Source organism: Trichosurus vulpecula, chromosome 3, assembly GCF_011100635.1.
Source record: "Trichosurus vulpecula isolate mTriVul1 chromosome 3, mTriVul1.pri, whole genome shotgun sequence".
Taxonomy (NCBI): domain Eukaryota; kingdom Metazoa; phylum Chordata; class Mammalia; order Diprotodontia; family Phalangeridae; genus Trichosurus; species Trichosurus vulpecula.
In genome coordinates, this window is record NC_050575.1 from 279153159 (window position 1) to 279177864 (window position 24706).

At 36.2% G+C, this 24706-nt stretch overlaps 2 protein-coding genes across 2 annotated transcripts in view; both read right to left on the bottom strand.

Annotated features, from left to right (window-relative positions):
- Positions 1-24706, bottom strand: part of RALGAPA2 (Ral GTPase activating protein catalytic subunit alpha 2) — a 409611-nt gene that overhangs the window by 226760 nt on the left and 158145 nt on the right. The gene's annotated exons all lie outside the window — the stretch shown is intronic.
- Positions 22994-24080, bottom strand: LOC118840795 (U2 small nuclear ribonucleoprotein B''-like). The gene has a single exon (XM_036748147.1). The coding sequence runs from the start codon at positions 24027-24029 to the stop codon at positions 23352-23354; it is 678 nt and encodes a 225-aa protein (XP_036604042.1). The 5' UTR covers positions 24030-24080; the 3' UTR covers positions 22994-23351.

The window sequence follows — 24706 nt, forward strand, 5'->3', positions numbered from 1 at the left end:
AATGGAAAAATGAGGCACCAAGAATCAAAGTGATTTGTCCAAGTAATGCAGCTGGTCCTAATAATAGCAATAATTTACATTAATAGCACTTTATGATTCCAAGGTATTTTTAGTCACTCAGTCCTCACAACATCCTTGGAGGTAGGCTAGTGAAAATAACATCCTGCTTATTTTAGAGATGAGAAGGCTGAGACTAGAGAGGGACTTGCTCATGCTCACCAAACCAGAAAATAGCCGAGCTTAAGTCCCAGTTTCCTATCTCCAAAGGTTCTGTTCTTTCCACTACATTAATACCAATTAGGAGAGGTTTTTACCAGTCAAAGCTACAAGGGCTAACAGCCAGCTTTAGGAATTGTGATGCCTTACTGAAGGGAGAAAAGGGACAGACAGGGAGCTAACAATAGACATTCTAAAGTAATACAGTTTAATACTGGTCTTCATAAATGCACATATTTAAATTCCAGGAGATTCTGTTTTCCATGTCATGTAGGTATTATGTGAAAAGTTGAAGAAACAGTCTCCCCAATCCTTGAAAAATCCTTACTTGACTCTATCACCCCTCCCCACAGTTATCATTCTAGATCTCCCCTTTCTTTAACAGCCAAATTCTAAGAAAATGCTATTGCACTGAGTGTGTCAACTTCCTTGACTCATTCACTTTTCAACTGTTTGCAATCTGGCTTCCAACCTCACTACTCAACTGAAACTGCTCTCTCCCATTGCTAAATCCCAACTGTCTTTTCACAATCCTCATCCTTATTAACCTCTCTGCAGTTGACACTGTTAATTATCCTTTCTCCTGGATAATATATTCTCCCTGAGTTCTTGTGACACTGCCCTCTCTTGGTTCCCCTTCTGTCTGACCACTCCTTTAGAGTTTCCTTTGATGGACCACCATCCATATCCCACTCCTTAAATGAATGAGTTCTACAGGCTTCAGTCGAGTGCCCTTTCACATTCTCTTCTCTCCTCTCTCTCATCATATCTGATGAGTTCACTTATTTCTACAAAGATATCTTCCAGATCTCATTTGTAACACTTGTCTCCCAATACATCTTTAGTCCCACATGACCATCGACTGGATATTTCAAACTGGATTTTAGGTAAGCATCTCAAACTCAAAATGCTACAAATAGAATTATCTTTCCTTCAAACTCACTCTTCTCCCAAAATTCCCTACTTTTGTCAAAGGTACCACCATCCTTCCAATCATCCAGGTTTGCCTTCCCTCATCCCACATATACTTTCATGTACCAATGCTTATTAATTCTACTTCCACGAGATCTCTTACATCTATCTCCTTCTCTCTAGTCACATAATCACTACTCTATTTCAGGCCTTCATCACCTCTCACCTGCACTACTGAAATAGCCTCCTAATTAGTCTCCCCGATTCATTTTTTTCATCTATAATCCAATACAACTGTGATATGCCTAAAGCAAAAGTCTGGCCATGTCATTGCCCTATTCAATACAATCCAGTGATAGATTCCTTTGTAGCTCTAGGATCAAATATAAACCCTTTGGTTTGGCATGTAATGCCCTTTATAACCTAGTTCCACCCTTCCTTTCCAGCCATATTATACAATATTCTCTTCCATGCAAGCTACAAACCAGCCGAAATTGCCTTTTCGCCCTTCCTCAAACAGAACATTCCATTTCCAGTCTCTGTTCCTTTGCACTAGCTATGCCCCCAGGCCTAGAATATATGTTTTCTTTAACCTTTTCTCTTAGAATCCCTGGCCTCTTTCAATGCTCAGATTAAACACCACCTCTTTCCTATATGAGGCTTTTTCTTGTCATAACCCTCAGCTGCTGGCCTTTCCTATTTATCTGATGTCTACTTTGTATGTATTTTATATATACTTATATGTGTATATGTTGCTTCTCCTGATAAAATGTATCCTCCTCAAGGACAGGGTCTATTTCATTTTTGCTTTTCACGTTTTAGAGGCCTAGAATAGCACCTGGCATAGAGTAGTAGCTTAGTAAATATTTGTTGCAATTAATCTAAATCTCAGTTTCCTGGTATGTAAAAAGTATGTATTTCTGAGGAATGGGAAACAGGTGGAGTGGGACAGAGAGTGGGCTTCTAAGGTCCTTTCCATTCTAATCAGAAATTTCAAAGACTCCAGTGGAAGGTAAAAAAATACAAGGGATACAATGTTCCAACTTGGTCTAGGATACAGAAACATTGTTTCCCAAATGTAATGCTCTTCAACTTCTAAAACGGTGATTAAAGAATAAAAAGAATACACTTTTTTTCTTCAGCTATTCAGCAACAGAAAATTCTTTTACAATTAAAGAATTTTTCCTCTTAAAAAATTTAAAGGTTGCCAACTAAGTGGAATATTTCATTTTGGAGATAATCAGTGTTTTCAAATGTCTGAGAGAAGAGTTCTGGAGTGCTTTGCCATTTCCTCCTCCAGTTCATTTTACAGATGAAGAAACTGAGGTTAACAGGGTTAAGGGACTTGCCCAGGGTCACACAGTCACTACGTGTCTGAGGCCAAATTCAGGTTCCTATTCAGTCTCTGCCCCTTACTAGCTGCAGGACCTCAGTTGAGTCATTTAATCTATCTAGGCTTCAGTGAAGCCTTTATGAAAGTCAAGAAAAGGGATTAAAAATAATGCAAACTTGAGAATCATTATCTGGCATTTTATGATTATACACATTAATCAAACAATTTATCTTCCATTTAGCTTCTGGACAATAATTAAAAAAATAGTTTAAAGATATTCTCTTTATGTGGCATCAAATTTCTTTTCTCATCCTTCTTATAAGGCTACTTTAGAAATTCCTTCTAACAATGTGAAGAACATTGTTGTCTGAAATTCAAATCTATTACCCAACCATAATACTCAGAGAAATTCTAAGAAGCCAATGTGTATCTCCACTCTTAACTAAAACATTTTAAAGAGTGATTTTGACATAGAAAAATTTTTTTACTAATCATAGTAGGTAAATTCTTTATTCTTCTCAACCAAAACAAGGTATACTGCTGCTTTCAAGTTAATGTTTAAACCTTTTTTAATCACTTCCTTTGATACATTTTAAAGTCAATATCAGTCAAGACAAACATTCTAAGAGATGGAGCAGATGGATGCTGTAGTTTTATAAAGTGTGTGGTAAATTCATGCTCCAAGGTCAGAACAAAAGAGCCACCTTTTTCATAATTAAGGGTCTGATTAATGCACTGGGCTCCTCACAACACACCTGTAACTACTAACAGAGGTACGCATTGTGCTGTGCCCTTGTCTCTGAATATCAGACATCAAGCTATACAGCAGCAGATGGGAGAACATTTCTGTTGACATATGCTGCAATGAAAGGATTTGTGCAAACCTGGCTAAAAAGGTAGCAGAATGTAGCATATTTGAAGATTAATAAGGCAAACAACCATAATGTTAACTTTGTTGTGCTTGTGTTAATTCCACCTGTTAATGTTAGATTCTAAATCCCATACCCTATTTAATTTTTTAAAAATCTTTAATGAGTAGTTCAAAAGTAGTTTTCAACAATTGAATATTTAGACTTATTTTGAGAATGCTATCCTAGGCTACCTTTCTGAGAACTAAAAACTACTGTTTTACAACAAAACCAGACTTTTTATTTCTTTGTAAAAAAAAAAAAAAAGCATGGGGTGGGGGGGGGGAGGTGGGGAGGAGAGTAATGCTTCATGCCCTGGGCTATAGTATCAGATGCCTATGCACAGTAGAAAAGTTATGTAAATTGTGAAGAAGCAAAAGAAAATAGCAAAGTTGCTATTCACTCTAAAGAGCTACAGACCAATTTGACCAGGATAAAGTCACACAGAATCCACCCTCTGGACCTTCGCCAATCTGTTTAACTAAACCCGCTTCTTAAAGGAAGGAGAACCAACTGGGAGGGTAAAGTAGCAGATGGCTAGCCTACCTAACCTCTACCACCCACAAAATGACAGGGAAATCAGGAAATAACTAGGACCTGATCTGGTAACCATAGATTATAGAAAGCCCTAGAAAAGGTTTAGTGTGAAAGTGAAGAAAAGAAAGGGTTAGGCTTATTCAGCCTAGTTATAATACACCTGCTTGTCTGATTAGCCACACTGAATTCAAACTCAAAGGATTTACATCTATGTAGTAGTAGCAGCAAGGGATAAATACCAGGGTTGCACAAAATGCAAATTAGGTGCACACATCTTTGCTGTCACTAAAGTTTAATCTTTCTGCCGAAAGACTAAAAATCTAAGTTTGCTTCAAGCTAATTTATAGTATAAACTCCTTCTAGTATACAACATGCCCTAAAGACCATCTGTACACTGTCATATTTTCTGTAACAGAGACAAAGAATATGGTGCTTCCTTTATATCTATATTCTTCAAAGTAGTGGAACATTTGTTCTGTGTAATAGACTTTAAACTATTTTAGTATTAAATCTACTTACACAATCTTGTGTACATTAAGTTGTATCCATCTACCTATAGATATGCATACACATACATACACATATACATACATATATATATATATACATATATATATATACACACACCATGTGAAGTTCAGGCTTGGACATTAAAACTTTATAAATATTTTTGACTTGTAAAAAATGTTATATAATTTATTTTATGGGTCAAACATTTTCAAAGGAGACAATATAAGCAAGCCTCTTGAATTCTATCAATCCAAATTCAAATTTCAGGGATAATAGGCTTGTCCACATTTTCCATAAGCACTAGTACTAAAAGGTGTCCTGGAATTTGGAAAATATAAGAAATTGCACAGATAGAATGACAGTGTAGTAAAGCATTATAGTATATAAGATAAATACATATCATTTCTAAAACAAAAGAAAAAGAATAATAACCTTTTAGTATTTCCAAAGTGTCTTTTTGATGAAGTGGTTACACTGAAAGGCAGTACAATATAGGAGAAGGGCAACAGACTTGAAAAATCAACAGACCCAGATTTGAGCCCTTGGCTTCTCAACTAAGTCAGAAGCTGTCTAATTTTGGATAAGTCACTTAATCTTTCTTGGTCTCAGTTCCCTCTTATGTAAAAAACAAAAATAATAACCTAAAAATATGTGCATTCCCTACCTCACTAGCGGATGTGAGGAACAAGTAGAAAGAGAGTTGTAATTTTTTTCATTTTCACCTGCAAAACTTTATGGCTGGATCATAGTAAGTATAAACACTTGCTTTATAAATGAATACGTGCTAAAAGTAAATGCCTGCTGAATAAACGAGTGGACAAGCCAGTGAGCGAATTAGTGTCTGATTTTACTTCCAGCATCTGAAGGAGAAGGTTATGTGGCAGAAGGGTTTGAAGTCGAATAAGATGAAGAAACTGTTTGGAGGGCTTTGAAATTATGAGAGACTGAATTTGGAGAAAAGACATTCAGTGGAACTGGGGAAAAGTTGAACTTATCTAAAGGACAAGAAGGACCTGAGGAGGAACAAAAATACTGAAAGGAGAAAGTAAGAAAACTTATGTAAGAAGTAACTAAAAGAAATTGGCAGGACCTGTACTGGAGCCCTTGGCTCCATGGCTAAGCCAGTAGCTGTCTGATCTTGGGCAAGTTACTTCACCTGTCTTGGTCTCTGTTTTCTTTTATGTTAAAAAAAGTCTAAAAATATCTATATTCCCCATGTTACTGATTGTTGTGAAGGGCAAGGAGAAGGTAAGTTCCTTGAGGGCAGCAATGTCCATCTGTCTGTCTGTCTCTCTCTCTTTCTCTCTCCCCCACCCCCCCATCCCTCCCCCCACACCGCCCACATATACACACACACACATATACATATATGTACATATATACACATATACATACAAATATATAAAACATATTAAAATGCTTTACTATATATTTCCATATTTATTTTTAAATGCATAGAATAAAATATATAGGAAACAATTATTCTGAAATACAACTAACAGTATTTTTTAAAAAACAAAGTACACAGACCTCAGGTTAAGAACCCCTGATTTAGGTCCACAACCTTATCCTTATCCTTGGCTATTTACTCTTCGTCACATTCCAGGCACATATCCAATCAATCATCGAATCGTATCACCTCTACCTCCATTATATGTCTTACATGACACTTCTCAACTCCCATGACCATAACCCCAATTCAGGGACTTAACACCTTTTTCTTGTATATTGCAACAGTTTCTTGATTTGACTCTAGAATACAAGGTTTCTCTGCTTATCACTCTGTTCTCCACACATCTGCCAAAATAATCTTTCTAAAACTTAGGTCTGATCATGTTACTCAACCACTCAAGCAACTTCAGTGTATTTCTATTGCTTCAAGGATAAAATATAAACTCCTCACCTTGTCATTTAAAACACTTCATGATCTTGCATCTACCTCTTAAACCTTTAGTTTTTCTCAAGACTTAGTGCTACCTGTTACGAGAAGGAAGTCATTCCAGATACCCTTGTTTTTAGACCTTTACTTCTTCAAATTATCTTGGACATATCTGCGTAAATGTCGTATCCCTCTCTGCCCCCATAGCATAAGTTTCTTGAGACAATGTACTTTTTTCCATTTTGTCTTTCTATCCCTGGCACAATGTCTAGAACATAGCAGGTACTTTAAAAAGGCTTGTGGAATTGCTGGCATGGTAGGTACTTCCACGTATCTGAAATACTGCCACATCTCCAAGAGATTAGAGTTGTTCTGCAGGATCCAAAACGGAGGAGCTAGAAACAATAAGGAGAAGTTGCAAGACGCAAAAAAGGATCTTGATATAACAGAAAACCTTCCTAACAAATGAATTCATCACAAAGTAGAATGGACTCCCTCAAAAAGCAGTGGGTTCTCCTTTTTTGGATGTCTATAAGGAAGTCTGGATAACCATTTGATTTGCATTTTGAGGAAATTCTCATTCAGGAATGGACCTGAGCAGCAGGACTCTGAGACAGCCTTTCACCTCTGAGATTCTGTAACTTAATTTCAGTGAAATGCTTTGTAACTGTTAAGTCCTTCAAAGTAGCAGTAGTTCACATTTCCATAGTACTTTAAGGTTGAAAGAGTGCTTTCACCATAAAAATTCAATCAGGTAGGTAGTCTGGGTATTATTATTACAATCTGTAAACCATAATTACTATTACTGCATAAGACTTACAGTCAGTTTTGTCAAAATATAAGGTTCTATAGACTCTACATAGGCTTCAGCCTCAACTAAAGTCATGGTAAAATTGACTTTTGAGTACCTATTAAATTTAATATAATTTTGAAAGCATGTTAATACAAAACAGAGAAAAACCCTCTTATACTTGTTTTAAATAATTTGTCATAAAAGATGCTGTAACAATTTATGACCAAAGTTCTAGAACTTCTCTTCCTTTTTTGATTAAAAATCTGTGTTCTGTCTATATTGAATGCTAAAAGCTAGATTGCAATATAGTCATTCAATGGCTTTGCAGCTTATCAAAGGATTCAGGTTTATGAGAAAGTAACCAAGTGAGAACATCTGTCCCTTATCAGTGATCTTGAAAAAAATCAGGTAATTCAAACAGAGGCATGTTGTTTCCTTTCCTTCAAAGCACAGTTCCATAAACACAAACTATTCAGCTTGGTAAATGAATCCCTTTAATTGAATGCTATGTACACAGTAACTGGGGGAAAAATAAGCAATAAGAGAAACATATGGTGACAGCAACAGAAATTGGTTTATTCATTTTGTATAGTGTTGTTTCTTTAGTTCTTTCATAATTGACCTTTAGAACGATAAATGTGTAAAATAATTTTGTTTATTATAGCACCAAACCTTTCAACAGTTACACAAAATGAAAATTTAAAAGGAAGGATTCATTCTGGAAGCATTTCCATTGTTTACATAATTGCACAGCTATAATTTGGTGCTCACGTTGTTATGGAAAAGTAAAAAAAAGGGGGGGCTATTATAGACCATTTTGATTCAAAATATTGCACTGTAGTGTCAAAAATGGAAAACATCCCAGCTTATGGAAGTTTAAAATGGATTAACTTTGTAAACAAAAATTTTTCAACACAGTGGCCAACGAAAAATAGATATTCAAGGACATTATCCTTGAAATTTTTTTAACATTACCAAATCTGGACTTAAACACCAACTCTAATTACACATATATAATTCACTTAATTTTTTCAAAAATATAACAAGATTATGAATATAATACAATAGAGAATCATCTGGTTTCTTTTTTTCCCATTTCTCAAGATTTTGTCTCCTTTCTCTCATAAAGGAGACTGGACATGGGCAATGTGGGAATTTATCTTGACTATGCATATTTGTTATAGACTTTTGTTTTTCTTCTTTTTCCCCCACAGTGGAATGTAGCATTGAAAGGGAAAGGGAATAAATGCTTGATGATTTTTTTAAAAGATTGCTAAACTAAACTGTATTTCATTTTTTTGGAGGTATGACCTATAGTGCAATCATGCATTAAGCAAAATAGCCCATTCTTCCAAATCCACAAAATAAAAGAAATCATACTAAAGGATCCCACTAGAAAATATTACACATATTGATAAATTACTCTTAACACAGTTTTATTTTCATAAAGTAAAAAGATACATTAATTATGATAGTTCTAATGATGTAAAAAGTATTGCAAATATATGTCAGTATATACATGACAGGATAGAAAGCTTAAGGGATAATGCAGTAAAGTATGCCATCTCTTATTTACACTCCATCCAGGCTACCAAACACTTCATCCTGTAGAAATTTCACCCTCTCCCTTGGTGACCCCATTAAGGAAACTTTTACAAAGAAATCTCATCCTTTTGTCAAAATATAAGGTTCCATAGACTCTACAAGGCTTCAGCCTCAACTAAAGCCATGGTAAATTTGACTTTTGAGTACCTATTAAATTTAATATAATTTTGAAAGCATGTTAATAAATGCCAGTAGATATGCATATTACCCCCATTTTAACCACCTAAAAATGGACAAAGTACAATCCTCATCCTGGTTGTCTAACAGATTCAACTGACTTTGGAAGAGTCTTCTGTGAGATTCCAAATCAAAGGAATGTGGCCAGAAGGAGTTCCATATTGTACCACTATACCGCATACTCAATAACCACTGAATTCAACTGACTCAACAGGCTATTGTTTAAAGTTCTCCTGAAGCCACTAGACTATAAGCTCCTTAGGGGCAGGGATGATTTTTTCCCTTTATTTATATCCTTAGTGCTTAATACAGGTTCCTAGCATAGACTAGGTGCTTAAAAACATTTGTTGTTTGTCTAGTCAAGAAAATCTGCAGATTGCTATTCGAAGCACATGCTTCAAATTCCAAAGCATATGGTGGTTCAGTTTAATAATTTCAATAACAGAATAAAATTTGCAAGCTACTAAGAGAAAAACCTTTACATATGAAGGAGAGGCAAGCTGAATAATCAAGATTATTCTATGTTCACAAGAAATTGTCAGCGAGTATAGAATGCCATATTCCATAAATCAAAAAAGCTCAATTAGAAACTCCCCAAAGAATTAGAACCCAGAATCTAAATCTTCTCACAAAAAAGGGCTTCCTGAAGCAGCTATAAATGTATTTCAACAGTGTCCAAAGGCCCTCAGTTCTCACTCCTGGACAAGCTAGGATGATTTGAGTGCATTCACCACATCCCCCAACCTCAAGCAAGTATCCAATTTGGTTAGCACTTCCGTTGAGGATTTTGGGGCTTTAATAAAAATCAATCTGGCCCTTTCTATTTACCTTTCCATCCCACATACTCTGGTGCCTGACCATGCTAATTACCTGAAGAATCAACAAATCATTAAAAAAAACACCTAGAAACATCAGTATGGACAGGGAAAAGCCAATGGATATAACTATCACAAGAGCAAAGACACTGTTACAAGAAATTAAGAAGCATGAACCATGAACTTAAAATTATCTGCTAAGAAAAATGCAATATATTGTTTCAAGGAAAGAGATTTCTGAACAATATTTCAACCCTGAAAAGTTTGCAGAAGGACATACATACTTCAAGGAAGTCTTTGGACAATGGTAAACCCCAAAAGATAAGTATTTAAAACAAGTCACATTGCTCAAATCAAGATAAACTAGTTGTTAACAAAATCTATGAATTCCCACAATATTGTAATGACTAAGTCAGTAAATGTTATAGAGAAACAGAAAATGGGAAGAAAAAAAGGAATGAGGAAAGGATTTTAGGGCAAAGATGAGTGTATATCTTTAATAAAGGAAAACTATTAATTAAAGAAATATACCAAGTTATTCATAAATGAGAGAGGAACCTAAAAAATGTAAGAAGATTCCCTGTTCTCATCCCCACCACTCTTATTCTCTTCCACTGTAATCCTAACCTCAGTAGGATATAACACATTTTGCATCAAAATCTTTGGGTTGGAGAGCCTACTTTTCCCCTACAGCCCATTTTCCTCTCCCACCCATGACTATAAATTTCCCCACTGTCTATAAAACATGAAGATTAAAATAATTTTAAGTGCATTTATAAGTATCTATAGCTGTCTTAATGCAAAAAGTTCCCTTTGATATACCCTAAAATGAGGATCCAGGCTCTTTTAACTCCATGAGCACTGTCACCCTCACTAAGTACCCAATGAAGTTGATCCCACAGGGTCACTGCAATCCCCTTTATTTGATGAGACTATGCCCATATGCATCTAGAAGTAGCAGAGCCATGGGATGACAAGCTTCTACATCTGGCCATCCTATCATCTGAGGCTCCCTATTTCTACCACATTGCCTTCCCCCCAGATAACCAATATGCTATTCTAATCCATAGCTGAGAACTAATGCCATGGTCTAGGTTAGGCCTTACTCAGGCCAATCCAATAGTTCAGGCTTAGGATTAGAACTCAATGAGATACTTGTTGGACATAAAACATTTAACAAAGAAAAGATTATTCAACCATTTATTGTGGAAACCAGCTAGCCCCACATAAAATAAATGCCTCTCCTACCATACCAATTGATAATAAATGGTCAAGAAATATAAACAACTGATAATAGAAAAATTATTATAAACTACCACATGAAAGACTGCTACAAATTACTAATAAAAGGAAGTGAGAATCGAAACAACTTCAGATGTTTTACTTTCCACCCAACAAATTAGCAAACATGACAAGATGAGAATAGTCAAAGCTGGAGCTGTTATGGAAAGACAGACACACAAGTCCACCAATGGTGTAGATATGACCATCCAGAGGTGTCAAACTCCCTTGCTGCTGCAAAACTCAGGGCTGAATCAGACTAGATTGTAATTGGGAAATGCTTAACAAGATTTGAAAATACAATACAACCTAGATAATGCTCATTTGTGGTTTTCTAAACCAATATGCTATAGGGATCCACTTCTATTTGAGTTTGGCACTATTGACAGCTCATCTATTCTGCAAAGCAATTTGGAATTAGGTTAAACAAAAAACTGCAGGTGAAGAATATATCCCTAAGAAGGCTGAATATGGAAAAATGGCAGATGGAACACATTTTGTTGTAGCAATTAAATGGAAACAAATAAACACCCAACAACTGGAGAATGACTACAGAAACTGTGGTGCGTAAGTATAATGGAATATTAAGGTGTTCGTAAGGAAGAATATGAGAAGCTTGCAAACACTTACATGAACTGATGCAATTGAAAAAGCAAAAGCAAGACACTATATATACCAAAACAACGTAAACAGAAAGAACAAAAACAATGACAAAAAAGCTGAAAATGAATGCTGTGGAATTATAATAACCAAGATATGAGATTGCATTTCCATCCCTGCTTGGCAGAGATGCATATGCTGGGTGTTGTACTGATTTCTATAAAATATTTTAAAAACTCCAGCATTCTAGATATATCATCAATGGAAAATTTATGGAATGACATGTATAAAAATGGTTGCAGAGCACTGAGTATAATGATGGCTTTAATTGATGTGTTGGCTAGTTTTGCTGAATTACTTTTTTGGTCTCATTGCATTTTTCACTATAAAGGATGGTAGAGAAAAATATATACTGAGAAACAAAGGTAATATAAAAATGAAATATATTAATTTAAAATTTTCAAAAGAATTGGGTTATTCTTTGCATGATCTGCTTCCATTTCTCTCACTCTGTCACACCAGAGCAAAACCAGAAGTGAATCACATGGCAAGATGGTCTGCTATGCATTTCTACCCATACTGGGTACCAACACAGACAAAACAATTCTTTACCTTGTAGATAACTTTCTGGTGACTTAGCTTCTCTATACTAAGCTAACCTGGTCCGCAAACAGCAGACACAGTCTGACATCAGACCTATATAACTCAAAGTCTTTAGAAGAGGGGTAAGGAACCTGCAGCCTCGAGGCCACAAGTGGTCTTCTAGGTCCTCATGTGAGGCCTTTTGTTCGAGTCCAAGTTTTACAGAATAGCAGTCACTATTGAGCATAATTTGTTGAAACTGGAAATCAAGAAGAAATCTATTTCTTAACATATCAGCATCTTGATCGATGTTGGACAAAGAGTTATCTCAATATGACAAGAACATAATCACAGTTAGTCTATCCGGAACATGTAACTCCAAGGGCTAAAATCTCATGTGAAGGTAAATAAATTAAATACAAATAATAACACAAAAGGGAAACTATTTCATTTATTTAGAGAGAGGATCATAATCACTGCTATAAGAGGCCTATGATAGGGGTGGTACTAATTTTTCATATATTTCAATTGTAGAGGGTGGAAGGTAATGCCAGTCATAGTTGGCACAATAAAGTAAATTGTTCATGACCAAAATTTCTGGAGGAAAAATAAGTGCTAACCAACAGACAGCCAAGGAATTCTCAATAACTCTTAAGACTCTAGTAAAATTTGGCAAATAGGTGAGTCAAATCATTCCATAAATGTATATTAAGTGTTTACTATGTACTAGGTACAAACAAATAAGAAAAAGACAGACAGTCCCTCACTTCAAGGAGCTTACAATCAAATGGGGGAAGACAATACAAAAAAGGAAAATGAAAAGGGCGTGTGGGACATCAAGGAGTTTCCTGGTTTGTGGAGTTGAAACCAAGCAGAGCTCCTGATGGAAAATTTACCTGGAAAGTTCTGAGCCCTCTAAAAAAGGAAGGCTGTGGGAGAAGAGGAAACTGAGGGTACAGAGGTGCTGAGTATCACAGATGAGTTAGTCTGCATGAAGATAAGATTTTTAGGTTGCTAAAGATACAAAGAAGAGGAATCAACCCTTACAAAAAGGTATTTACATTCAAATGTGGCATGTGAAATTAGTTAACTAAAGTTTATCAGGTGCCTGGCACTATGCTATGGCACCTGGCTATGTGCCAGGCACTATGCTAAGTTCTGAGGACACATACAAGGGTTAAAAAGAAAAAAAAAAAACATTCCTGCTCTCAAGAAGCTTACAGCCTAATGCAGGAGATAATGTGTAAGCCATTATCTATAAACATAATCTATACAGGACTAATTAGAGATCATCTCAGAGGGAAAGCACCAAAATATAGGAGGACTGCAAAAGGCTTCTTGCAGAAGGTAGGGCTTGATGTGAAACTTGAACAAAAAAGGCAGGGAAGCAGAGAGGCAGAGAGGAGGAAGGAGAGTGGTTCAGGTATGACAGAAAGCCAGGAAAAAAACACTCAGAGACCAAAGATAGAGCACTGTGTGCAAGGGATAGCAAGGAAAACAGTGTCATTAATCTCAAAGTATACACAAAGGGGGAGTAAGGTGGACTGGAAGAAAGGACTAGGCTGCAAAGGGCTCTAGAGGTCAAAGGGCTTGCTTCATATTTGATGCTGGAGGCAATAGTGAGCCACTGGAGTTTATGATAGGGGGATGTCATTGCCAGACCTGAACTTTAGGAAGATCAATTTGACAGATGAGTGGAGAATGAATTGGAGTGGGAAGAGATGAGGCAGGGAAATCAAACAACTGACAAAAAGTTCTATGTGTTGCTCATCTTTTGTTTTCAAGAAGGAGCAATGACATCCCGGGGTGACGGCTTGACTTGCACATAAACTGGATCTAAGTGAGGCAGAATTGCACAAAACTGTCAGCCTCACTCTCTCTTTCAGAGTCATCAGAATCCAGTGGCAAGACAAAAGTTATGGACAACTGATTTTGGTGGGTGATGTTGGCCTTTCTAAATTAAAGGCCTTCCCCAGTCTCAGTTGTCTGGGGTGAGGTTCATTCAATGACTAAGGGCTAGGTAAGAACTGAGGCAAAAGACAACCTAATTTACCATCACAAAAATATCAATCTGGGAGAGGAAGACTCTCAAAAGTTTCTGGCCAGAACAGAAAACAATTGCTATTTACACTCATTCTAAGCCATCAAAACCTAAATAATGAGCCACAGAAACTTGGGCTGGGGGTTATTATTGGTCATTCAGTGAAAGCCAGAGTTATTTGGGATTAAAGTAGTAGTCAAGTAGCTCCATTTGAAACACAATGGGCCTTTTTAAAGCCTGTTTTTTCGGAGCTATATTTCAAGAAATCATAAATGAAAACTGCACAGGACAAAAAGTAAGTTGTCCCAGCTTTAAGGAAAATAAAAAAGCTAGCTAAAGATAATTTTTAAAAAAATCTAGTACCGAAACCCCCCAAATATCTTACAAAATATAAGCAACCTGTGAGAAACGTGGTTTTGGGGATCACTGGACTTCCTAGGCAGGTCCAAAGTCCTGAAGAAGAACCCTGTGATAATCCCTAGGGAAGGCTGTACAGACCACAGGACTCCCAGAGGAAGACCAAGTGGTAGCCATCCCTTAATCTGTGGGGATCACAGGGCCTCCTAGGGGTCAGACCCTAAGGAAGACCCAAGTGATGGCCCCTTAGGATGGCAGTAAGATCACAAGGCTCCCGAGACAGGGCCGGAAGTCCCATGTGATGTCCCCTTAAGAAGGCCGTGCAGACCACAGGGTTCCCCAAGGGAATCCAGAGTGGTAGCCCTCTTAACACCGCAGTGGGGATCACAGGACACCCCAAGACAAGATCCAGGAGTAAGCCTGGCGAGCTTCCGCTGCCTGTTGCTTCCCTTCACTTGACCTTAGGAAAACCCATGTGATTTGCCCATTCACACCCAAAGAACTCAGGACCAGAGTGGGCAGAGGAAGGCATTTTATTAAGCTCCCTGGGAGAGCGGGTGTAGTGCTCGCGGGAACACTCACACTGATACAGCTGCAGGAGCAGGGGTAACCATTCCCTCCACTCCTGCTAGAGTCATGGTTAGTTTACAATCTTTGTTTTTTACATAGTTTTCCTAGGTTATACAGTTTATATAAATAGGATAATAAGGATACAGAAGCAAAAGTGAAGTTAATTAGATTTTCCTTGTATTAAACTATATTCTTTTACTTCCCCTACTTTCCCTCTTTAACATACACAAATTATGCAAATCAGTAGGCCTGGATTCTTGACCAAGACCAGACCCTAGATAAGCTTGAACAGGTTCAAGTGGGTTTGGCCTCTGATTCCCTAGACTGCCTTCTGAAAAAGCATGCACATGCGTACAAGACTCTGACCTCTCACCTGACCGACCTTGAGGCCTGGTCTCTGCTAAAGCTGGTGTGGGGGAGGGCAGGGAAGTACACCTTTAGTTCTGTGGAAACAAAACTCCTCCTCCCATTTCTTACAAACCAAAAATTATATTCTTATGGACAAAGCATCCACATGTAAGGATATGGTAACTCAAATGGAGAGGGACCACGTGTGGCAAGGGGACCTTTCAGGGTTCTAATAATAAGTCTCAGAGACTATGCTTCTACTATAGGGCGTAAGGGCCAAATGCAGTAGTCCCCATTGACAATTACCCAATAGTCTCAGTTAGTTTGTACCTAAGGTATTTGCTCAGATAACATCGTAAACGTTATCCAAAGAACATGGTCCACTCCTTCCCACAAATACACACAGCATCCACAGGAGGAGTAAGTTTAAACTTAGACCATAATAGTAGTGAGGCACATGTATAAGAAGTATGTGTGAAAAAGGTTTAGCTCACAACACCTGCTCTGGAAGTCCTTCTTTCTGTGTAGAGACCTCATGCAATACCCTTTGTGGTCACATTAATATAGAAGGATGTTACTGTGGTATACTTAAGGAAAAGAGGGTTTCTAAGAGGCATGGAAAGATTTATATGAACTGAGGCAAAGTCAACTAAGACAAATCAGAACAATTTATATTATAGCACCAATATTATAAATTAAATGAATAACTGTAAGATGCTTAAGAACTCATCAACTAAATGATTAAACCTGATTCCAGAAGACAAATAAAGATTATTGCCTACCTCATGACACAGAGGTGGCTCACTTGTATGTAGAAAAAGATGCATTTTTTGGACATAAAAAATTAATTTGGCTGAGAAAAATAGAATAGATAAAAAATACACTGAAGAAATGGTAGGGCCTAGTAAAGTTTTTGAAGGATAGGGAAGGTTTGGATGTTTGAAGGCAAGAGGAAAGGAATCAGTAAATAGGAAAAGGTTCTTGGCAACAGACAACAAAAATCAACTCATTCTTGTCTCCCCAACAAAACACATCGTTGGTTTTTTTTTTGTTTTTATTCTTTTTTTTTTCATAGCTCATCAAGAAGTTGGTTAGTTAAGCTAGCATATTCATTATGGAATTTTGGCACATGTACGACATCTGAAAAGCACTGAAAAATACAAGAAAGTAATGGAATGAAAGGCTATAAACTGCATGTAGTGGTAGGAAAATGGGTGAGGGCTTAATATGTAATTGACTTCCTCAGTCATGAGCTTGGTTTTTGTAAAATTCACTACACCATACAGTTCCTACAGCAGTTTATTTTTAATGAGGTTGATCAGGATAATATGGAAGAGCTATTACTCATGATGAAACTTTAACAAATTAAGACCTTATAGAATTGTCCCAACAAAAAGAAGACTGAAAGTGATGCTAAGAGACTCTACCTGGGAGTTTACATTAAAAAAAATTGTCTGAGGTCAAAGAAAGCAAAGAAATTTATCTCTGAAAAAATTTAACATGACTACAACAGTACAATGGGCAACATTTGGGATATAATTTCTCCTTTATAAAAAAATCTATAAAGAATAATAAATTTTAAGAGATACTTTAAAAATCTTCTTTTTGTGTTGTTTTAATATTTAATTTATTTATTTTCAGTTTTCAATATTCATTTCCATAAGTTTTAAATTTCCTTCCTTCCTTAAAACGGCATGCAATCTGATATGTGCTCCACACATACATTCCTATTAAATACATTTTCACATTAGTCATGTTGCATAGAAGAACTATAACAAATAGGAGAAACTACGAGAAAGAAAACCAAACCAAACCAAACAAAAGAAAAAAGAGTCTGCTTCACTCTGCATTCCAACTCCATAGTTCTTTCTCTGTATGTGGATGGCATTTTCCATCATGAGTCCTTTGGAAAACTTTTAGGTCCCTGAATCAGTCCTCACACAGTGCAGCTGTTACTGTGTACAATGTTCTCCTGGTTCTGCTCACTTCACTCAGCTTCAGTTCATGTAAGTCTTTCTAGCTTTTTCCGAAATCCACCGGCTCATCATTTCTTATAGCACAATAGTATTCCATTGCAGCCATATACCACAACTTGTTCAGCCATTCCCCAATTGATGGGAATCCCCTTGATTTCCAGTTCTTGGCCACCACAAAGAGCTGTTATAAATATTTTTGTAATATGTGGGTCCGTTTCCTATATATGATCTCTTTAGGATATAGCCATACAAGTGTTATTGCTGGGTCAAAGGTTATGCACCTTTTTATAGCTCTTTGGGCATAGTTCCAAATTGCTCTCCAGAATGGTTGGATCAGCTCACAGCTCCACCAACAATGGATTACTGTTCCAACTTTCCCACATCTTCTCCAGCATTTATCACTTTCCTGTTTTGTCATATTAGCCAATCTGGTAGGTGTGATGTGGTACCGCAGAGTTGTTTTGATTTGCATCCCTCTAATCAATAGTGATTTAGAGCATTTTTTCATGTGACTATAGATAGTTTTAATTTCTTCCTCTGAAAATTCCCTGTTCATATCCATTGATCAATTGGGGAATGACTTGTATTCTTGTAAATTTGACCCAGTTCTCTATATATTTTAGAAATGAGGCCTTTATCAGAGACACTAGTTGTAAAAATTCTTTCCCAGTTTTCTGCTTCCCTCCTGATCTTGGTTGCATTGGTTATGTTTGTGCAAAAACTTTTCAATTTAATGTAATCAAAACTATCCATTTTGCATTTCATAATGCTCTCTATCTCTTGTTTGGTCAGAAATTCCTCCATTCCCCATAAATCTGGCAGATAAACTATTCCTTGCTCCCCTAATTTGTTTATAGTATCAACCTCTATACCTAGATCATGTGCCCATTTGGACTTTATTCTGGTAGACAGTGTCAGATGTTGGTCTATACCCAGTTTCTGCCATACTATTTTCCAGTTTTCCCAGCAGTTGGTCAAACAGTGAGTTCTTATTCCAGAAGTTGGGGTCTTTGGGTTGATCAAACAGTACATTGCTATAATTATTGACTCCTGAGTCTTGTGCACCTAATCAATTCCACTGATCCACTCCTCTATTTCTTAGCCAGTACAAAGTGGTTTTAATAATAGCTGCTTTAAAATACCATTTAAGATCGGATATGGGTAGACCATCTTCCCTAGCATTTCTTTTCATTAATTCCCTTGATATTCGGGACCTTTTGTTCTTCCAGATAAATTTTGATATTACTTTTTCTAGCTCTATAAAATAATGTTTTGGTAGTTTGATTGGTATGGCACTGAATAAGAAAATTAATTTACGTAGAACTGTCATTTTTATTTTACTATATTAGCTTGGCCTACCCATGAGCAAGTGACGTTTTTTCAATTATTTAGATCTGACTTTATTTGTGTGAAAAGTATTTTGTAACTGGGTTCATATAATCCCTGGGTTTATTTTGGCAGGTAGACTCTCAAATATTTTATAATGTCTACAGTATAAAATCTCCTTTTTTGAGCAAGAGATTGTTGTATCTGTATTTGAAAAGAAGGAAATGTGTAATTCCATTTCTTGTTCCTCTTTATCCAATCCCTCATGCTTTTTTATGTCAACTAACTGCAAAGGCCATTAGTAGCCCATGTACTGAGACAACTATAAAAACATCTTATTGAAAAGAGCTTGAAATTAATAAACTTATTTTTAAGTTTCTTGAATTAAATTTAATTATTGCTGTTCATAATGGAATCCATTCTTGTATATAACATGCATTTAACTATAAGATGAAGTTTGAATTGCACAAATGAGTGCAATTATTACATGTGATTTTTCACAGAAACATTTTTCATCTTTAGAGGTTAGTTAGCTCAATTGTTTTTCCATTCTTTATTGTCATTGTATCCATCACAACTAATTAGGACTTACTACACAGTGGTTTTTATTAAAAATTAAATCATTCCCTCATCCCCTAGGATGAAGTCAAAGTTTCAAAGAAATCCAATTGATACATAGTACTATTAAGTACTTTTTTATTTCCAAACTGCAGTGGTATCACGAGGCTGCCAAAAATGGCAAATGCAATTCACAACAATAACTTCACTTTAATCACTTCTCAAACTCACATCATAACAAAAACCACACTATATATTAAAAACAATTATTTAGTTTAAATTACAATAAATAATAAAATATTATGTAGTTTAAATTATAATAAGAGATCTTGTACATTTGAAAGAGCACTGGTCTAAGAGTCAGAAGACCAGAGCTGGCGTTCCAGTTCTCCTACTCACTAGCTATATGACCTTGACCAAGTTAATCTCAATAAGCCTCAGTATCATCATTTATGAAATAGAGGTGTCTATTCTTACCATACCTCACAGGGATCAAATCATTTTGTGTGTGGGTGTTTATATACACACATACACATATATGTATATAATACACATATGTAATCATATATACAAACACATATAAAATCTCATTTGGTATGTCACACACATGGCAAGTACTTTGTAAATTATAAAATGCTATAACAAATGTAAGATGCTTTTAGAAAAATAAATTGAGAATTTAGACCACGTGAACAATTTGCCTCAAGTGGTTTTAGAATTACATATTTGGAGAATTTCAGAGCTGAAAAAGACTTCAGACACCAGTTAATCTAAACCTCTCATTTTGTAAGCAAGACAACTGAGCCTGAGAAACGTAACATAACTTGCCAAAGGTGATATAACTGAAGGCCAGACAGAATTGAGATATTTTTACAAACTTATCCTGTGTTCTTTATATCTAGTTCAGCTTTTTTGAAAAGAAAAAAAAAAAGAAAAATATAAGCAATGAAAAGCAATGTACAAGAGGGCAGAAAATCAAATTAATAAAATAGCAACTGACATCACAACAAAACCAGAAGAAATAGCAGGTATAATAAGAACATATTATACACAACTATATGCCAACAGAATTAAGAACACAAAAGGAATGAAGGAATAGACAAAACAAGGGAGAATCAGAAACAATGCAACGCAATAGCCTGATATTTGATAAAGTGGAAAACAATTATCATCTATGGAAAAAATTCCTTATTTGATAAAAACTACTGGAAAAAATGAAAAGTAATCTGGCGGACTAGCATTAGACTAATACCTTACACCACATACCACAATAAAGTCTATGTCGATATGCAAACATAATATTAAAGATAAGATTATTTTTAAAAAATTAGAAGAGAAACACATCCCTACTCCCACCTCTCTCTCTCCCTCTCTCTCTCTTTCTCTGTTATGGGTAGGAGATGTATTTTATATTTATACATATATACATATACATATTTAAGTAGGCGATGTATTTTTAACCAAATCAGAGACTGAAGCAATTACAAAAGATAAAATAGATAACTTCGATGACACGAAATTGAAAAGTTTCTGTACAGACAAAATTAATCCACCTAAGATAAGAAGGGAAGTGGTCAAATAGAAAAAAAAATTCTATCAAATTTCTTTTTAAAAAATTTTTATTTGGTATTTTATTTTTCCCCCAGTTCCAAGTAAAAAACAATTTTCAACATTCGTTTTTAAAACGTTGAGTTCCAAATTCTCTCCCTTCGTCCCTCCCCACCCTTCATCCCCATTGAAAAGGCGAGCAATTCAATATGGGTTATACATGTGTAGTCAGGCAAAACACTTCCATAATAGCCATGTTGTGAAAGGCTAACTCTATTTTCCTCCATCCTATCCCATCCCCCATTTATTCTATTCTCTCCTTTCTCACTGTCCCTCCTCAAAAGTATTTGCTTTTTATTATCCCCTCCCCTAATTTGCCCTCCCCTCTATCACCACACCCCTTTCTCTTATCCCATTCCCCCATACTTTCCTATAGGGTAAGATAGATTTCTATATCCAATTGAGTGTGTGTATTATTCCCTCTTTAAGCCAATTCTGATGGGAGTAGGGTTTACTCATTCCTTCTCACCTCCCTCCTCTTCCCCTCCAAAGTAAAAGCTCCTCCTCACCTCTATTATGCGAGATAATTTACCCCATTCTACCTTTTCCCTTCTCCTTTTCCCAGTACATTCCTCTCTGTAATATTAAGTTGGGATTTTTTTTTTTTACTGTTTTTGAATGCTAAATTAATTGTCTTTGAGCCTTACTAGGTGCAAAGCCCCAGGCCCAAACCCCTATCTACTACGTGCCAAGCCTATGTGGGCATGAAGCCCTCAGGGTCCTAAGGGGAGTTGCTAAGACAACAGCCAATAGTAGGCGCCTAAGTTCTGTTCACTCAGATGATGTCTGATGCTGTCCAAAGACTGTATAAAAAGAGAGAACAGAGCTATTTGCTGGAGGCTCTCACTCCTGGAGGAGTACTGGTGTGAGACTCTGGGAAGCCGCTTTAAGAGCCTCCCAGCCCATCAACCCAGATGTTGATGGTTTCTTAGTAACTATGAATTGTGATCTTGTCAATTTATATTGTGTATGTTTCTAACTTGTATTTGCTCTGAAGTTCAGGTTGCCAGCTTTTCCTCCTGAACTAAGTAAGTTTATATGTATATGCTGGATTAAAGTAACATTGTTAACCCCTTAACATTGCTTTCCTTAGTAAAGCAGGTGGCGTTCTTGTTGTTCAGCTTATGTTGGTCTTTCACCCCACAACAGCTGCTAGCCGAATTGTTGCAATACTCTCTCACTCCTTATTTTATTTTTTAGATATCATCCCTTCCTATTCAACTCACACCTATGCCCTCTTTCTATATATATACTCCTTCTAACTACCCTAATATTAACAAAGGTCTTATGAGTTACAAATACCTTTCGATGTAGGAATGCAAACAGTTCAACTTTAGTAAGTCCCTTACGATTTTTCTTTCCTGTTTACTTTTTCATGCTTCTCTTGAGTCTTGTATTTGAAAGTCAAATTTTCTATTCAACTCTGGTCCTTTCTCAAGAATGTATGATGTTCCTCTGTCTCACTTTAAGTCAATTTTTCTCCTTCATGAATTACACTCAGTTTTGCTGGGTAGGTGATTCTTGGTTTTAAGCCTAGCACTTTTGAACTCTGGAGTATATTCCAAGCCCTCCAATCCTTTCATATAGATGCTGCTAAATCTTGTATTATCCTGACTGTGGTTCCACAGTACTTGAATTGTTTCCTTCTGGCTGCTTACAACATTTTCTCCTTGACCTGGGAACTCTTGAATTTGGCTATAATATTCCTGAGAGTTTTCATTTTGTAATCTCTTTGAGGTAGTCAGTGGATTCTTTCAATTTCTATTTTACCTCTTAGTTCTAGAATATCAGGGCAGTTTTCCTTTAAAATTTCTTGAAAGATGATGTCTAAGCTCTTTTTTTGATCATGGCTTTCAGGCAGTCCAATAATTTTAAAATTATCTCTCCTAGATTTGTTTTCCAGGTCAGTTGGTTTTCCAATGAGATATTTCGTATTATCTTCTATTTTCTCATTCTTTTGTTTCATAATTTCTTGATTTCTCACGGAGTCATTAGCTTCCATTTGCTCCATTCTAATTTTTTTTTTAATTTCCTTTCTCAAATACATCTTGAGTTTTTTTAATATTTCAAATCTTGATCATTCCAAAATAAATGTGATTAGGAAAACACAAGATGTGGTCATAGAAAAAGTTACAATATAGAACAAACAGATAAAGGGGAAAATGGGCCAAAAAAAAGCATAACATTACATATTGAATAAAACTAAGTTTTAATTATACAAAATGTCTCTTGCATGTTGCAGTACCCTAAATTTGTAGGGAACACTGAAGAATTTGAGTTTAAAAAAAAGTTTACACAAAATGTTTATTTTCACTTTTGCCCTCAGAAAGCTCTTCAAAATTTCTGATTTGTATCTTTTGAAAAAACGAAGAACAGAAGCCATAAATAAAACCAAGTCATTGAAAGAATGTCCATAAAGCTATTTCTTGGCATATGTAATCTTCATGGCATGGGATGGTGTGATCTTAAATCCTTGTAAGGCATCTCTGGCAGCGCCAGCCTGTCCATCATTTTCAAACTCCACAAAAGCAATGTCATGTCTTCCAGGTACCAACCATACTTCTTTGAAACCAGGAAACTGATTAAACAGCATAGATAACATCATTTCATTAGTCTCCTCTGGCAAGTTATTTAGGAATAAAATATAATTCGGTGGGTAGTCAGGCACCTGAGCATTTGGGGTTGAATTTCCTTGGGTGTTAGCTGAATTTGGTGTGGCCTGACCAGGCTTTTTATTTGCAGCATTGGCAGTTAGTTCCAAAGATTTAGCCTTTTTCTTCTCTTTTTTCTTCTCCTTATCAGCAAAAGTGCCACACATTTTAGAGATTACATCAGAGTCTGTTTTTGCATATTGAATTCGCATTGGTTTACCATAAAACGGAAAGCCTTGTAACTGTCTCAAAGCATTTGTAGATGAGCCGAGTTCTTTAAATATCACAAAAGCTTGCCCTCTCATCTTCATGGTCTTTAAAGCTACAATATTCACTACATGGCCAAACTGAGAAAAGAGTGCATACAATGATCTCTTCAGTTCTTCTTTTTTGATTTTATCATCCATATTGTTGATATAAATTGTATGATTTGGTCTGATATCCATGTTTTGGATTAAATTTCAGAGAAGCCTAGCGGGCTTCGGTTGCCTCTCCCAATCTCCATTCTAATTTTTAAGGAATTATTTTCTTCAGCGAGCTTTTGGAACTCCTTTTCCATTTGGCCAATTCTGCTTTGTAAGGTATTCTTCTCCTCCTTGGCTTTTTTGACCTCTTTTGCCAATTGGTCTAATCTATTTTTTAAGGTGTTATTTTCTTTACTATTGGGGGGGGGTCTCCTTTCCCAAGCTGTTGACTAATTTTTTCATAATTTTCTTGCATCACTCTCATTTCTCTTCCTATTTTTCCTCTATTTCCCTAACTTGATTTTCAAAATCCTTTTTGAGCTCTTCCTTGGCCTGAGATCAATTCATATTTTTCTTGGAGGCTTTGGATGGAAGAGCTTTGACTTTGTCGTCTTTTTCTGAGTGTATGATTTGATCCTCCTTGTTACCAAAGTACTTTTCCAAAGTCAGTTTTTTTCCTGTTGTTTGCTCATTTTCCCAGCCTATTACTTGACTTTTTAACTCTTTGTCAAGGTAGAGCTCTACTTCCAGTGTGGAAGGTGAACTGTTCCAAGCTTCAGGGTTTTTGTGCAGTTGTTTTCAGAGATACTTCTAGGGACCTGTAAGTTTTCAGTTCTTCCAAGGCAGTATGACCTAAAGAGAGGTATTTACTCCTCTCT